The 18,322-nt window shown below is 33.2% G+C and overlaps 2 protein-coding genes across 3 annotated transcripts; both read right to left on the reverse strand.

Annotated features, from left to right (window-relative positions):
* Nucleotides 1-860: 860 nt before the first annotated feature.
* LOC107007923 (synaptotagmin-5-like) lies at nucleotides 861-11,983 on the reverse strand. Of its 2 annotated transcripts, none has more exons than XM_015206772.2 (13): nucleotides 11,865-11,983; nucleotides 11,630-11,765; nucleotides 11,359-11,494; nucleotides 10,432-10,533; nucleotides 9,382-9,432; nucleotides 6,836-6,956; nucleotides 5,798-5,919; nucleotides 5,592-5,690; nucleotides 3,073-3,153; nucleotides 2,904-2,983; nucleotides 2,000-2,225; nucleotides 1,718-1,885; nucleotides 861-1,420 (listed from the first exon to the last, which is right to left on the reverse strand). In XM_015206772.2, exons 3-13 carry the CDS (start codon nucleotides 11,461-11,463, stop codon nucleotides 1,058-1,060), a joined length of 1,518 nt encoding a protein of 505 aa, XP_015062258.1. In that variant the 5' UTR covers nucleotides 11,464-11,494; nucleotides 11,630-11,765; nucleotides 11,865-11,983; the 3' UTR covers nucleotides 861-1,057. The 2 variants fall into 2 exon arrangements, with proteins under 2 accessions (XP_015062258.1, XP_015062260.1); XM_015206774.2 differs by having other exon boundaries at nucleotides 11,869-11,948.
* Nucleotides 11,984-12,643: 660 nt separating this feature from the next.
* LOC107026116 (cucumber peeling cupredoxin-like) lies at nucleotides 12,644-15,120 on the reverse strand. Its single transcript, XM_015227010.2, has 2 exons — nucleotides 14,769-15,120; nucleotides 12,644-13,319 (listed from the first exon to the last, which is right to left on the reverse strand). Exons 1-2 carry the CDS (start codon nucleotides 14,977-14,979, stop codon nucleotides 12,883-12,885), a joined length of 648 nt encoding a protein of 215 aa, XP_015082496.1. The 5' UTR covers nucleotides 14,980-15,120; the 3' UTR covers nucleotides 12,644-12,882.
* Nucleotides 15,121-18,322: the final 3,202 nt, after the last annotated feature.

Raw genomic sequence — 18,322 nt, forward strand, 5'->3', positions numbered from 1 at the left:
CGAGACATATCAAAATCAATATAAGCAAAAGAAATATGATAGTGAAGAAATTATAAAATTCATTTTTACGTTAAATAAATTAATATTTAAATTCTATCAAACTTATAAATTGCAGTAATTCTCATTTCTAAATCATAGAGTAATCAGCATTAAGCACGCTTTGTCTTGATGTAGACAATCCACTTGGTTTTTTTCGATACGCATAATAAGTCTTTTTATAAAAAGGCACCACCATTTTTCAATGTACTTTCTTAAAAAAATCATCTATTTGTTTCTGTAATAATCTTTGTTGAGTATGCGATTATTTCATTTAAAAACTTAAATTATTAGAAAAATATATTTTTATTAGTTAATTGTATTCTCAACACATCCCTTTACGTGCGGTCTTGATTCTTTTTCATTGATCAAGCACGTAAAAATTCTTTTTGATATAAGCAACGATAAAATTCGATCTCAGGACCCTCTATCTAGTCTGATATCATGTTGAAGCGTGCAATCATTTCATCTAAAATTTTAAGTTATTAGAAAAAATACAATTTTATTAGTTAATGATATTTCTCAACGAGCTTTCTACCTATAAAATGAAACTTAGTAGGATTTTAAAGATTTCATTGGAGATTGCTTCTTCACTATTGTGATTTTCAAACAATTGAAAATATTTTCTTGAATCGAAGATCTATACATAATATATGTATCACTAAGTGAAACAAAATCTGCATATATTCTATCTTCTTAGATCTTACGAAAGCACTTCACTTATAGTAAAGTTCAGGAAAAGAATAATGAGTTCACGAGAAAGCTGAAACCTGTGGCTGACAATCTTCTGACATACCTAGTTCAATGCTAGCAAAGAAAACAAATAAATATAACACCTTGACTTAATTTTCATGAAAATAATTACATCAACTTGAGATGTACATAAAATCCAACACCATAAAATATTTCACAAATTGGCATAATTTATCACCATTCTATCAACACCAACTTAATTTTTTTTCCATTATTCAAACAGTTTCTCAAAAAATGAAAAAAAGACTGAGTTCTAGTTCTCACATAACTATTCACTTTTGAGTGGCTTTGCACCACCATTTTCTTGAACAGAGTTTACTGGAGTAGAGGAACCATTCTTCTTTGAACTGCCAGTGAATGTCCTTCCCATAAATTTTCCAGCTTTGCTTAGGCCACTGCCAACAGCTCCAAAGCCACTTCCAACAATGCCTACACCGGCACCTAGTCCCGTTCCAACGAGCCCCACGCCTGCTCCAATGCCACTTCCCACCATACCGACACCTGAACCAACCGCATCCATTGTGCTGCCGATGACCCCTTCCGCTTTCAGCTTCTTCCTTTCTTCTAGGATCGCTTTCTCTGCCTCCAGAGCAGCTAACTGCTCTTCCTTGTTGAACTCATGATACAATACCTGCACCACAATGAATAAGCTTTACAAGCAAACACGCCATCGATAATAAGTTTAAGAAAATTTCATACACAATTAAAGAATGTTAAGCATAGCATAGTCGGTTCCAAACCTCGAAAATGATTAAGGTTGCAGTAAATTGAAAACTAATCGAACTATGATGCATTGCAGTAAAATACTGATATAACGGATTGCATATAATCTGCCCCAACTAATTTAGGGTTCAGGTTTGGTTGATTGATTGATAGTGGCATAGCAACAATAAAAACCTCAACAAACGAATCTGAAACACTGATGTACCTTTATTGTGATAGTGCCCCGATCCTTCTTATCTTTGACTTTGAGCATATCAAGTTTTGGAAGTAATCTTAATTCAATTTCTTTGGCAGCATCAGCTACAAGCTCATTCAGAGGCAACTTTGCCACACCCATTCGCTGGTCTTGCCCGATATTGTCTTTATCAAAGACCTGCTCAAAATGACGTGAAGCTCAACTATCACACATATCCACTTAAAACAGCAGGAAGTACAGCACCCGTAGATATTCAAGACAGAGCAGAGCACAGGAATGTTGAAATCAAACCTCAATGAATAGGGATTGCGTCTCCTTGTCTTCTGCAATTAATTCAAACGTCTGATCCCAAACAGGATTAAGGTTGTTGTCAATGGTTTTTGTCTTAACCTTGAAAAGGGGGCGTATGTGTACAACAGCATATGGATCGGATTTTCCTATCATTTCGTGGTTCTTCAAGCCATTAGCCTTGACAATAGTTACTGTGAGCTTCCCTTGTGGCTTAAGTTCCAAATCACTGCATGGAGGGAAATACTGGTTACAAATGATGAAAAATAAGCATGAAGAGAAGATAAAGAGCTACTACTATATCTGCAGACTGTCACCTCGTGTCCATATTCCCCATCCAACAACAAATTTGCTGAAGCGCTTGCAACACAGATTAAAAATAACAGCAGTAGGCCAAAATGAAGAAGCAAATAAATACTACATTGCAACACGTGAAACAGCTTGATGAGGAGTACCCAAGTAAATAGCAAGTATTTATAAGTCCGAAATAGGTACACACTGACACAATCGTCCACAGTCATAAGCCACTGCAAGACCTTTTACCTAAAACAGTCTCAAAATTTAAGATATGCATGTTTTACTGGATCACAAACCACAGTACTTTGGTGTTCAATTACCAAAAGCCACTTGATCTTTGTTTCCTCACATGTATCTGAATTCTGAACAACTGAAACACCTAAATTCACATTGAGACAGGGAAGGAACAGCAGTATGAATTGATTTCAAGCAGGTCATTCCTTTAGTAGATGCAGAATCTTGTTTTCTGTTTTTTTTCGCAAGTTTACAAGTAGCAAACTGAAGCAACCCAAAATCTACTTTCCCCATTAGCACATTACAAGGATTAAGAAGATAAGGAACTGATAAGTGAAGTGCTTGGTCACTAGAATATTCGTAGAAATGAAGGTACCTAGTATCCACAGGTGCAATTGGAACAACAATTCTGTGCGGCCATTCTAGCATATCTGTCACTATTGTATTTACAGTGTCCTTCCAATGAGAAAAAACAGCATTGTCATTCAAAAATGGAAACACTAGAAATAAGAAAGAGTACTGTTAGAGAAGATGTTGACACTCACATCAATCATATCTGAAAGTCCAGGAAGAGCTGTTAAACTTCCACCGACCGCCTTCAAGACATAGTCAATTCTAGGTTTTGGCTGATTGAACAAAAACGGAATCATTCATTCTAACATCTATCAGGACATAAGCATCTTCAGATCAATAATGTAATTTAGGGCAGAATAGTCATCGTCAAATAATGATGAACAAAAGAAAACCATTCTATGATCAGATATGAGGGGAGTAACATAAATAATTTAAAAGTAAACCAAGATAAGTCAGCGCCCAGATGATTTATCATGCATGACTATACTTAAATGCTCCTGATACCGCTGAAGATTTTGCATGTTCATGTGACCCTGGAAGCAAGACATTCTCTTATCACAGTCAATGTCTAAACTTTAGACCCCAAGAATTTAGCATCCAGTTCAATACTCCCTTTGTCCCAATTTATGTGGCACTTCTCATTTTTCGAGAGTCAGATGTTTTGAAATGAAATTTATACTACTCCCTCTGGCCCTAATTACTCGTCCACTTTTCCTTTTTTACTTGTCCCTAATTACTTGTCAATTTTGACAAATCAAAAAGGACAATTTCTTTTACCTATTATACCCTCAATTAATTACTATGAAAAAGATAGAACCTTTTGAAAAGCTTAAATTTTTAAATTCACCCACTTCATAATTTAAAGGGGTAAAATGGTAAAGTCACTATATCAATTATTGTTTTTTTAATAGATGTGTCAATTTAAAAATGAACAAGTAATTAGGAACAAAAGAAGTATATTTGTAAACTACGTAAAAAGTACTATAAGTCATAATAATTGGCAATTCAAATAATTAAAACATATATAACAAATTTAGGGTCAAAGATTGATTTGTTTGAATCTCAAAACCCGAAAAGTACCACATAAATTAGGACGGGGGAGTACTTAGAAATGGAGGCCAACTCACGAGAGCATATTTGCAAAAATATTACCTTATATTTCAATTGAAATATAAATCAATTTCTAAAGAAAAATAATGCTTTTAGGAGTTCACTTGAGAACTAAATTTTAAAGGAGATTATGCGCAAAAGGTAAAGAGTACTATATTTATCTAGAGCTGAAGGACCAGTAACGTTAGCCCTATATTAATTTTTACCAAATAGTTTGAATTGAGCACCTTTGGGCATGGAAAGTTAAAAGGACCGTGAGAAAATGGTAGTCATTCTAAGGAGTTGGGTGCTTCAGTAGCACGAAATAGATAGGTGATAGAAGACATTTCTTTTTCTTCAGAAAATGATTTCCTCATTTCCAGTATTCAGTCACACTGGGGATGTTGTGTGTGTTAATTTTTTCCATCAAAAAGATTAACTTCTCTCCTAGTGAATGTTTACTTCTCTCCTAGTGAATGAAAACATTTTCCATGACAAATATCGCAACTCTTATTCCATATGATTTGTCTCAATCAACAAATACACATTGTTCCATATATATGAATATTGTGAAATGGAAGCTTTTAATGAGGAGAAGATTTTTGGAGAGGGGTGATTGTGGATAAATATAGTGAAATGGAAGGGGCTGGAGAATAAAGTTGATGGCTATGCCTTTCGGTGTGGTGTATGGAGGAACACAATGAAGGGGTGGAATGTTTTTAATGATAGAATTGCTTTCAAGGTTGGGGATGAGAGTAGAGTTAGTTTTGGGGGAGAAAAGTGGTGCAAAGTTTCGTGCTTAAGGATGACTTCCCGGTTTTGTACGGAATCTTGGCAAAGGGAAGTATCTATTCAGCAAGTTAGAGGGATACAAGGGGATGAGACTTTTTGGGATTTGAGGTTTAGGAGGAACTTCCAGGATTGGGAGATGTCCGAGCTTCAAAGATTGCTAGGTTTACTTCAAAAGTAATCTGAACCAGACCCGATGTTTTGAGTTGGGAGTTGGGGAATAACAATTTGTTATCAGTTAAGATTAGTCCTTCTATGAGAAACTTCTGGTAAGGAAAAAGGATAGTTTTTCACATGGTTTGCCATGGACTCCTAAGGTGCAGAGGAAGGTTTGCTTCTTCGCGTGGTTAGCTACTAGAAGGGTAATTTTTACGGTGAAGAATCTTAGGATACGAAATATTGTTTGCCTTAGTTGATATTTCCTTTGTAAGGAGGTGGGTGAAAAGACCATATTTTGATACATTGCAAATCAGCCACAAGATTATGGGAGGATATCTTTAGATGGTTTGTGTTTCCTGGGTCATGCCAGGATCCGCCCGCCTAGAGTGAACAAGAGGCAAGGAAGCTAAAATATTGGAGAAAGGCCAAAAACAAAAAGGAGAAATGAAACAAAAGAATATAGGAAAGAAAATTGACATATAGAACTTAGCCATACTACAGAAAGTAACACTACAATAACAGCGGGGATGCAAGGGAATTCCTCGGTTAGTTAGAAGATAACAGGAATAAAAGAGGCAAAAGTAGCTAAAATATTGGAGAAGGCCACAACATAAAGGAGAAATGAAATAAAAGAATAAAGGAAAGCAAATTGACATATAGAACTCAGCTATACCTCAGAAAGTAATGCTACAACAACAGCCGAGATGCAAGGGATTTCCTCAGTTAGTTGGAAGATGACACGAATAACAGTGAAAACTTGAAGATTTTTCAACTGCAACCAATTTGGCAATGGTCAAAACAACTCTCTTTCTATATAACCAGGCAGTCAACATTGAGTTGTCCTAGCAAAATAGACAGGTGAAAGTATTTAGCACACACCTGAATGGGTATAGAAGCAACCATTGCAGCTTCAACACCTAAGACAATATTGGGATCACCACCCCATCGGAGGTCTATATCCATAGTGATTTGACCCTTTTTAAGGCTCTGAACACGAATACCTGCATTGATTAAGTAACAAACACGCTAAAGCGCTGTGTGACACCATGGACACTCTCTTAAAGAATATCAGACATATAACTACCACGACAATCTTGCTAGGAAGGTAACAATAACCATGACAAGATAAACTCTTGGCAGATTCTTTGTTGCCATCAATTGCAACATGAAGTAAGTAGTACCAGGAAGATTTTCTAAGCCATATGATATAGAGGTTTAGGAGTTATAAAAAGAAAGGGAACTTGGTCCCACTTCTTTTCACTTCAGTTTTCAATACAGGCAGAGCAGCATACCCTAAAAACAGATCAAACTTTTGCGAAGACGTTAACCCAATGGCACCAATATTAGGAAAAATGCAACTAACTAGATCTCCAGTGGATTGTTTTACCCTTTCAGGTTTTTAGAGTATTTCTTTTGATAAATAGGCATTTACAGTACAAGAAATAACTATTCCACTGACTTTTCTGACAACGAACGGAACACGAGTGCATACTGCAATTTTTACTTTTTAAACGACCACAAAACTGACACCAGCAAGAAAGCACAAATGACAATGGTGACTATCATGTGAAACCTCAATCCTATGTGGCTTAATTCAACAAAAACCTTTTGGCATGAATATTGAACTACAGAAGATTCAAAACCATAACTTAATTCAAGTTGATAGATATGAAGATTCAGATGAACCTCAAGAGTAGAAAATTAGCACGATGAGGAGAACCAGTAGCAGCGCGGAAACTCCTACTAAGCATACTGCCTTTTCTTTCCAAAGGCAGCTTGATTAAAAGAAAGCTGGATAGCATGAGTTCAAATTCAGTACTCTTTTGGCTGATCAACAGTAATACAACTTAAAATAATTGACTTGATTGGAATGAATTATAATTTACTTTAACATGGACGATATTTAGCTGTTGCTACCTTCTATTTTGGGTGCCACAGTTCCCAATGATAACTTGCTGAACTTCAATGAAGTAATTCCAGGAGGTCGATAATCTTCTAAAAGAGGTTCAACAGATTCTTTTATAATAGCCTCTCCTGCCTGCATAGGGACATATTCAAGAGATCGGGTCTTGGTTAAGACAATACAGAAGTTGGAAAGAAACATGATTCACACGCAACAAATGAGATCAGAGATATTTTTCATTTTGATATGCAAGTGTAACCATGAAAAAGTATGACCATTATCGTACTATTCTCTGTGCGAATATATAAAACAGTATAAACTAAATTCCATTGCACAGAGCAGTGGGTTAAAGAGCTATATAGAAAGCAAAAGTCCTGCAGTGCAAGCAATACTATAGAGGGTGTTTTTGTAAAAGATAAAAGTTAAAGTGTAGAATTTCAATTTTTAAAAGCTCCCAAATAATGAGATTTGGCCCAAATACTAGTTTTTTCTAGTATTTGGGAATTTTTTGGGCTATTTGCCCAAAAAAATTGCCAAAGAAAAGCAAATTGTATGGACAAACACTATTTGCTAATTTTTCCCAAATTTTAATTTGAGAAATCTATGGTCAAACGGTTCCTAAATTGGAGTCCAGATTTCGTATATTCTCTGATTGAGAACCTATTACCGGTAAACCACATCGGTATCTTTAATCATAATAGGTAGTTGGTCTTCACTTCATCACTTGTTCTTAGTCTCGAGAAGCAAGTCTATTTCTTTAAACTGGGTTTTCTCTTTCCAGTTAAAATTAAATGCTAACATATTAAACTGGGAAGGAACCTAGCCTTTGGGCTTAGTTCAGAGTTCTGCCTTCTATTTTTTTTCCTGATTATCTAACTTGATTCCTTAATCAGGAAAAGATGTTACTCTTTGAGCATTCCAAATATCATATTATAATTTATCTTTAATTGGTGGGGACAAATCTGTAAGTAGAAGCTCATGATACTACACTAAGATAGATAAAATATTCTGTGCATTAGTAATGACTCTAATTATAATAATTGACGTTCAAAGGCAAGATCACCCCGCCCTATCTTTTTTTCTCACCAAATATCAAAAAAGTTCTCTCCCGTCTGATAACAATGTTATTCTTTTGTGTTGACGAGTGATGGAACTCTGTTTATTTGACTACCAACTACCAAGTGTTGACGAGTAAATACATCTTACTATTACTCTTCAAACATTACTCTCGTGTACTCGATGATTGAAGGACCTATCAAACAGAGGTACACTTTTCAAACCATGTACAGGCTCTCAAGGATTTCTCAGTAATAAAAAATATGTTCTTTTACTTTCAGTAGTATCCATAGATTCTTATGTTAAAATTTCCAAAAAACATTTAAATCGATTTAGATTCCTAAAACTTCTAATGTATTTTCATAATCCATTGTTTTATTATCTTTAATTATATATAAAATCGAAAATTTTAAAAATCTAGGATCTAGGCCCCACATATCGTATCTTAACCTTTTAGAACATTGAATGATATTTATTAGAAAGAAAAAAGAAATTTCGGTGTTTTGGTTTCTCGTATAGGAGAAAATTATTTTGCCATAAAATTCTACTTTACTGATACAACATTACCATTTGCATTTCTTGCACAATTAATGCATACATAATTTATTTAGTTATTATTATTTTATATGGGTAGAAGAATATATTAACAGCAAAAACCGATAAGACCACCTAAAATGACAAAATTACTCTTAAGGTAAAGCACCTTTATTTTATAGAGTCAACATATTTTTCTTGGGTTTACTTTTCAGCTTTTCATAATAAGAATAAAACTCATGATCGAATTATAAAGTAAGAACTTCTAATAATTTTGAGTTTAAATACAAATATTTCTACATTGGTACTGATTATGTGAGCTAATTCTTGGTTTTGGTGTAACACAATTTAAGTTTTGATATATTAAAAAGAAAACTAAATCACACAATTTAGTTACATTTGCCACAAAAAAAAAATGCAATGTTATTTACTCCAATATCCTTTACTGAGTAAGATTACTATCAGAGCATAAGTTTTGAAGTGACTAACGAATGATGCTTAAATTAAGCAGTATTGACAAAACAATCTAGTTCAAATCCATGTTTTTAATTTCAGAACATATATACAAATTTCGTGATACAGAGATAATTATTCATGTATTATAATCTCTTGTGTAATTGGTTGTGAACCAAATATCCGCAAGATTTTAAACACACTCAGAAAGCAAATATTTATTGATTATAAACCCCCGACGGCTTTGGTCTAGTAGCAAAAGCCTAGCAAGTGATATATGGGTTAGGTGCACGTCGCGAGTTCGAACCCTGCCACCAAGAGAAATCTGATATTTAAGTAGAGAATGGTAGAGGGGATTGGTTCCATTTTCCACCACGTTTCAAACCGTACACCACCACAACCCTCAGGGATTTATCAGTTACCAAAATAAAGAAGTTCGATCATACTAAGTTACACCAAAACTAGTTTACAAAGCAAAAAATTGCTCAGGATAGCTAAAGACGAGTAAAAAGCTTACTTCGGCAATGAATGGCCACAATTTGCTCAACTGTTTGTTCAACCATTTGACCTGCCATGACATATAAAATGAGACAAATTAACAATGACGTGATTACTGTATCATTTTATTTCTTTAAATTGCCTGGAGAAAAAGTTTGCGAAAACACCAGAAATGCATAACCACTAAGATTCACAACTGACATTAATAAGATATGGAGATTACTGTTTATCAACACACTTTTGATCCCTTTTCTTGTAAATAATCATAATTTTTTCTGAATTGTTAACCATTTTACCATTAAATTACCCATTTCTTTGTTAGATTGTATTGTTACTCCATATTTGAGGGTAATATACTTTAAAAAACAGTCTAAATATAACGCATCTCCTATATGTCATATACTCCCCTTGTAGGATTAAATTGGGTATGTTGTTGTTGTAAGTAAAACTGATCTTCAGTGTCTTCAATCCTCGAGAAAAAAACATTAGTTGTAACTAGATCACTAAAGTAGCCTTTTAGCTTTAAGAAGAAGGAATTAAGTGAATCTTTGTTCCTATCAGAACGATAAGCTAACAAGGCCAGTTGAACAATACGCATCTCTTCAAAGACAGGAAGATTTTTCTGTTTGAAAAAAAGATTAAAAATAAAATATATATATATATATATATATGAGGGCATTAATTCTTTGAGCTTTTCTTCCGAAGATGTTAAGAAGATTATTCACAATTCAGTGAACAATTCAGCTTGAGTAAATGAGCTAAGTGACACAAGTACAAGAGTCAATGCAATAAAAGGGAAAATAATGAACTAAGGGCCTGTTTGGATTGACTTTTGACTTATGACTTATAAGCCAAAAGCCATAAGTTAGGATTTCTAACTTATGGCTTTTGGCTTATTTTGTTATTTTGGCTTTAAAATAAATGCTTATAAGCACTTTTTAACTTACCCAAACACTTCAAAACAACTTAAAACCACCTAAAATAAGTCAATCCAAATAGGCACTAAGTGTCATAAGAACAAGATTCAATGAAATAAAGGGCGAAACTGAAACAAGTAAAGCCATTCAACCTGTTCATAAACCGGGAATGATATCCATTCAGGAAAGTTATCGCCACAAACTTTCTTCAGATCATCCCTGCAGAGGCAGCCCATTACTTTTACATCTACTGCCTGTAAAAAGATGTAAAATATAATAAAGGAAATGAACAACAGTCCTTTAGAAAGTACAAATGCATATCAGAAATTTGAATGCTGTTTGCAAGCATGATGATGAGGATGTAAATCTTGGCACTAGCAACAGCATTGCCCAGCTTTTATACTACTAATAGCAAGTACCACGGGGAGCAATATCAGCTTCCACCTCATCTGAGCAAAATCGAGCATCAAGCAGCCAAATACTATCGCTTAGGCAGCAACCATAAAACACCCTATCCACATCAATAGCAGAAACTAACAAACATTCCACTATTAATCATATAGCTATACATATTCTAAGTAAACACTAACAACATATCATTGGTAGAAACTACAACTTAGTCGCCTAACAAAATCACAAAATTATCACCATTTTCAGTGTGCTTTCCGAAATTGCTCCTCTGGTAAAATCTAAGAGTTGTAACTAATACTAACTACCTCACTCGTGAAAAAGCAATTTAGTACACTACAGGGCAAAGAGAAACAACCTGACAACAAAATCTTCATCTTGATAATATAATAATAATAATAAGTAAATTGTCAAAGAGAACCTCAAAGGAATATTTACCATAAGTCCATTATTTGTCAGATAATTTAGAGTTAGAAACCCTAAAAAATTGACTTAAAAGACCAACTATTGAGTATTTGAAAGAAATGGATCCAGACAGAGCAGAGTGGATACTGAGGATTCAAATAGCCAACCCAATAATCAATATAGTGTATTAAAATGTTAGGATTGACGGATAGTTGTAGTTAAGACAAACTTGAAAAACATTAAAATCTGGAGAATGGCAAGAATACCTTAGCAATTCTCTTGTTGCTCCTGTACCTCGTCATATGCTTCCAAACTGCCATTAACCCGATCCCACAGATCATCCCCATCAGAATCCCAGAAATCAACCCCATTTCAACTTCAATCCACTTCAACCCAATTTCCCTAACAACATTGACACCTCAATTATCAGAAGAAAGAAAAAAAAATCCCCAAAACAGAAAAAAAAGAAAGATAAACTTAATAAGAGAACAAAGTTTTCAAGAATCAAAAAGTTATTCCAAAACAAGCAAACCCCACCTCAAGAAAATATGTGGGTATGCACCAAAACTGAAACTTTTTGCTTCTCCGACAAGAAAATGATCACTGTTTGTTTCAGTCAGAAGTGGGTCTCCACTAAAATGGTGTTGTTTGGCATCCCTTTCCTCCACAAAATCTTTCAGTTTAAAGAATGCAAAAGATTAGTATCAAACTTAATTCATTGTCTACTTTAATGAAAATGAAGATTTAACGTTTTAAGCACTACATTAACTACCTACTCCCTATTCCTCAGGGCAGTCTTTCCTCTTTCTTTGCTTTGTCTCTCTCTCTCTGCAATCAATTTTCAGATTTGTCTTAACTTCTCATTTTTCTTCTTCTTTTGTCCGTTTTACTTTCACCATCAATTTTACTTATTCACAAACTAAAATTACAGTTTTACCCTTTAAAAATATATTTCATCTGTTACTAATGAAGATTTTAGTTTTAGAATTTTACAATATTTACATTTTAAAAAAAAAAAAAATAGAATAATTCCATCTTAATTTTTTAATATTTTAAGAGAATAGACCTTTTGGGTTTTGTAGGCATAGTCCTATATTTTGGGCTCACCAAATTGAATGCTTGATTCTTATCTATAGTGATGTTCCTAAATGATTGGAAGATTCATTTGTCTTTTGAAACTTTAGTGCCTACTAGTGGTACATATGATATCCCTACCACTTTGAAGTTTTGAATCGTTTGTTTGAGATAATAAAAGTATCAATTAATTAATTAAAAATTTAATAAAAATGTTATCTTAGTAGATTGTTCATATATATTTGGATATGGTATAACTTTATACGAGGAAGAGCATTTTGCTTTATTGATTTATAATGACAATCTACTTTTTCTAAAATGTTAAAATGACTTCTTTTTTCGATTTAAAGTTTCTCATAGAGCACTTAAAAATGTTAATAAGACTCAAAATTATGTTATCAATATGGCATGCACACTAATTTAAGTCTTGCAAAATGAGAAAAAGTAACTCAAAGCCACAAAGAAGCCCCAAAAGTCTAAAAATCATAAGGAAGTTTTATTAGAATTTTCTTGGCTAAAGTATATTGCTCCATGTAATATGCCTGTGGTAAATACAGGACAATTGAATGAAAAATGTGATCATGAATATGTTACAATACAAAAACCTGTAATAATTTGAATTAACTCCTTTTCTTTCTCTCATTTCTAAGCAATAAATATATGGATAGCTCCAACACTCAAATCTGTGTTGGAACTAGGAAGTAAAGTTTTCCACCTTAGACCAAATGCAACGCCAACATTACAAGTACAGAAACCGCGAAGAAGAGTCCAGCACTGCTCCTCACACAACCGTTAGGGCTGCTGGTTACCACGGTGATAGGTGGTGACTCGGCATCTTCAACTGTGGATGGTGGTTCCACATAGGGTGGAGGAGGTGGTTGGTTGAGGCTCGGAGGAAGTCCTATACCATGCCCCACTTTGATCCCGAATGCCATGCCATTCAGGCACTGACTCCCATCATCAGCATCAGAGAAATAGTATTGTTGGCCCTCGAGGGTCAATGAAACAGTGATTGTCATCGCTTTACCAAATTCATTGCTGCCTCCTTGATACTGAAATGTGTCGTCATCTGAAGCATAATCTGCGGTGCAGTTCTTATAGGTGGTTGCATTGTATGTTTGAATAACTGTCTGGTTGGTGTTTGTATTAAACACTGAAAACACAAATACAAAACAAATCAATAGCAGTCACTGTGAGCAAATCATTAACTATGTACCAAACTCCATTTCATTTCAACTCACTTCTACGCCTTATATTTCATCTCAATGTGAATCTAATCTTTCACAGCATATTTGGAGATAGTGGATCAGATGACGTGACCGAAATAAGAAATCACCCCATTATAATTAACTTCATCTTAAAATATCATACGAAGGTTCTAGCAACAAAAGCAAGACGGAGTCCATTTTTCTCAAGTTACATATGATTTTCGAACTTTCTTTAAACAGCATTTGTCTGAAGGAGTATGGTGGCAGAACATTGACGGGATGCTAATAAAATTTAGTTAGTTTCATTTTTCTAGTTAAGAATATCAGTTAGTTCAATGTGATATTCTGAAAACTCTTGCTCATTTAACTACTATACCCATCAGTAGAATTGGACAATGCAACAATTTGTGGTCAATGGAACATCGAACTCTCCATAGTCTCTACAATACCCAAATCTGTTTACGTTATTACCACAGGAAAAAAGAGCAATCTAGCAAAACTTCTCAACCATCATTTTACTTCACAAAGATATCCTTCTGACTTAAATGCACATCCTCCTTCCATCAGAACCTATGATCCCACGCATATTGTAACTTCCCAGACCAGTGGTCTTATATTATGTACTAATTTTCAAGATCTGATAAATCAAAAAATGCAAGGAACAAAGTACAAGATCTATCATCAACAAAGATTGTGTACCACTGATCTGCTCTACTCTACCAATCAGAGAAGCCTATAACATGAGATATGTGAAGAGATGTAGCAGCAGATATGATTAGGATTCTTCAGATTAGAAACCATTAGGATTTCAGGATCACGGAACGTAAGACCTAATCAAATACTACAAGAACTTATCAAACACCTCAAAGTAATTGGCACGAACCACACAAATTAAGAAACTTCTCATCCCTCAAGACTCTTCAGTCTCCACTAAGATCTATCCAACTTGCCTTAGATACAAAGATGGATCCAAGAACTTGAGTCATCGAATGCAATGTACCACTGGACAATGATAAAAACCAAACATAAATATGTACATCCTTTGACATTAATACAGATCAGTCACTGTTTTACTAATAACTGTGATTATAAGTTCATTAAACAAGTCTCTCTCTTCCAAAATGCACAAGCAGATTGAATAATCCAAAAAGGAGTAATCTTTATCAAAAAAAAAAAAAAAAACTCACCCTTCTTTCCCTCTCTCTCCCTAAAATTGCTCAAAAACTCAGCAACTTCAAGAAAAGTCAATTAGAGTTTCTTGATTTCAGTATTCTTCAACAAAGACAGTAACTTTATGAGATAATAACTATCAAAGTCTAGATTTGGCTAAACCCATCAATCAAGAACAACAATAACCCAAAAGGGTGCTCAAAAATATCAAAAAAAGAACTCACCCAAAGTGTCACCAAGATTAAAGGTCTGTTTAGCAGCCCAAGCAGAGTAATCAGCAGAAGCCTTTTGAGTTTTGATGTTAAAGAACCAACCAGCTGAACCACCAACAGTATGGTTTGTATATCCGGTTGACTGTGAAGCTGCCGGGTTAAAGAACAGAGCCACCGGTAACAAGAATAGGAAGACCATGGAGTCAACCACCGCCATGGCCATGTGAAACAATGGGCAGAGTTGCTACTATACAAACGTTTGAGGATCTGAAAAATAAATGTGAATGGGTTGAACTTCTACTCGAGACATGGGTAAGGTATAGAGAATAACATGAGACGGTCAGACACGTAATCCTTTAATTATTATGCGACCACATGATACTGGACCACAGCTAGTGTGGTTCTCAAAAAGAAAAATGCTGAGTGATGCTACTCTGTTCTTTTCTTAGAGAAATCAACAAGAGTTACCTAAAACCGAAAAGGGTCTGATATATTTCTTAATTCTATTATTTGGAATTGATATGTTGTTTATTATGAAAGTAATTTATATATATTTTTATCATTATATAAACGTTCACATATATTTTTATTGTTACAAAATGAGCTCACATATATTTTTGGCCAAATACATAAGAAGATCTCTAAACTTGTTGGGTTTTTTTCCTCAAGTACCTCAACTACGTCATTTTCCTATTAAATCATTGAACTCCCAGAATTTGTTCCGTTTAAACAAACACCGTTGTCTGATGTAGAACCAGATTTATGAGGGGTTTTAATAGAGGATACATATGTTGTTCCACAACTCATTAGTCCAATTGATAGTGAAAATGTTTGAGAATAATTGTGTTTTACTTAAGTCATTTGAACACATTAAAAAACAAATGAGACTAACACGGTTTGTCTTAATTCATTTAATCAAAATTAATACAATTCGAACACAATTGAAGGCACTTACAATAAAAAAGCCGATCAAAATCAATCAACAGTGTTTTAAAGGAACAAATTATGTGTAGTTCAATGATCAATAGAAAAATGACGTAGTTGAGGTACCTGAGGGAAAAAAACTCAACAAATTTAGGAATCTATTTATGTATTTGGCCTATATTTTTTATTTAACGAAAGCGAAAAAAAATAGTTTTTGAATTTATATTTTTTACTTTTAATTTTTTAAAAAATTATTTAGAAGTATATATGATTCTTCTAGCAAAGTTCAAGGTCTATTATAATCTTTTTTCATACATAAATTATTTTTTTTAATTTTTTTTATTAAAATTATTTGAGTTTCTTATTCTTATTTCTTTTTCTTTCGTTCTTTGGTGTAAAAAATAAATTTTAAAATTATTTTTTTTGGGGGGGGGGGGTTATAGTATAATAAACTATTTTTTGTTTGTATTGTAATTAATTATTGTATTTGAAGGAAAAATTTGGTCATTTATAATAAGTTTCACAAGAATATTAGTGGAACATAAATAAATTTAATCATCAAAATAATAAATTTAAATCAGTCATTGAAACAAAAACAAAAAAGTCAAAAAAATATATATGTTTGAGGAGAATTAAAAATACTCATATGATATTATATTTTTTTAAAAAATAAAAAAAAAATTAAAATTAATTTAATTTTTTTCATTTTCGTTAAAGAAATCGGGTATTGTGAGTCATTTGTATATAAATAAGAGTATATATGAGCGACTTTCATCACGAGTGTATATCAACTCTAAATGACAAAGTTGAGGGGTGTATCAGATCATTTTTCCATAACTAAACCGAAAAAAGTATTGTTGGATTAATGAATTTTTAATGATTTTGTAAAAAAAATATTGCATTCAATTTTGCTATTGAGTAAATTGATAATCCGTTAAAATGGTAGTACTTTATTATTTTAACCTTTCATAAATATTAAATATCACTCAGAAATTAACATAACTAAATATTGTATCCATACTCACGACTATCTACCTACTTCACGCTTCATAATACTTCTAAGTACATATTATGTTTTGGCTGAAACATGTAATTGTAGTCTTCATACTATATTTGGTCTTACTGATGCAACTTATTATTATCTTTCTTGTTTCACCATATCAAAACATTTATAGGTGATTTTCTTGTTTCACTATATCGTGTTAAATTGTTAGAGAAGTGAGAAGTCATATATTTATTTTATGAATATTTTATTATTGAAAAACCAAAAAATCAAACCGTTAAGGACCAAATATCGAGAAAACGATAAAAATATCCTATTGATTTGACGTTATTAAAAGGAAAAATGTGCAAGTACCCCCTCAGCCTATGACCGAAGTCTCAAAGACACACTTATACTATATTAAGGTCTTATTACCCCCCCTAAACTTATTTTATAAGTAATTTTCTACCCCTTTTCGGCCTACGTGACACTATCTTTAAAAAAAAGTCAACCAGCGTTGGACCTACAAGATAGTGCCACGTAGGTCGAAAAGGGGTAGAAAATTACTTATAAAATAAGTTTAGGGGGTAATAGGTCCTTTGTATAATATAAATATGTCTTTGAGATTTCTGGCATAGATTGAGGAAGTACTTGTACATTATCCCTTATTAAAAATAAAATTGATAAATTGAACCGATAATACATAAGATTGAATCAAACCGATCAATCGATACCTTTAATCTCATAATATATTATTTTGTTTTTCGCCATATATGTTAGCACATCTTAGTAGAAACTTACACAAATTTCATACATTTGTGAGTTATTTACATCCTATTTTCAAAAGTGTTCTAAATTACGAAGAATTTTAAATTTTTATTGCTTTGGGATATATTTTTTGGTTATCCGATACATTACTTAACCGGAGGGATGTATCCGAGAGGGAATAGAGAAGTATCAGATAGGGGATAAGAATATATTTGAGAAGAGATTTTTATATTTTGATAATTATATGAAATATTAGAGATTATGATATCTTAAGTTGTGTATTTATGTAATTTTCCTTTTTTTTTAATGTCGAAAAGCTTCTGTTGATTAAATATATTCTATTATTTATCTAAATTTTCAAGCCTCAAATCTTTATTTCATTCGAGAAAGTGGTCTAATAACTTGTGTTTTTGTATGGAAGGTGTCTATTGTGCAAACTCGATTTTATGATTGCGAATTGTGTAGATAGATTTTTCTTAATGGTATGTATTAACATGATATGGGAGATAAGAGGGCAAACTACGATACAGACCAAAAAACGATTCGTTTTTCAAGTCAAGAAAAAACTATGGTGGCATAGGATGAATTTTGTTTATCAAAGTATGACAACCTGCCATGCTATATGTCATGTAAGCGCCATGTGAGTGTCACGTGACACAAAATTGCCATGTGGATGACTTGCACAGGAGAAAGACTTGTTTATGTGGATGATTCTAAAAAAAAAAAAAGAGATTTCCTATGGAAGTTTTTAGAATTTTTAAAATTTGCATGAAATGTCTTTGAAATTTTGTAGTATCATAGAATATTCTAGAGAAGACAATTTTGTAAATATCCATGGACTTATGATACAATTATTATTAACACTTTAGCCCCTAATTCAGTAATTTAAATA

The sequence above is a fragment of the Solanum pennellii genome, chromosome 1 (assembly GCF_001406875.1).
Source record: "Solanum pennellii chromosome 1, SPENNV200".
Lineage (NCBI taxonomy): Eukaryota > Viridiplantae > Streptophyta > Magnoliopsida > Solanales > Solanaceae > Solanum > Solanum pennellii.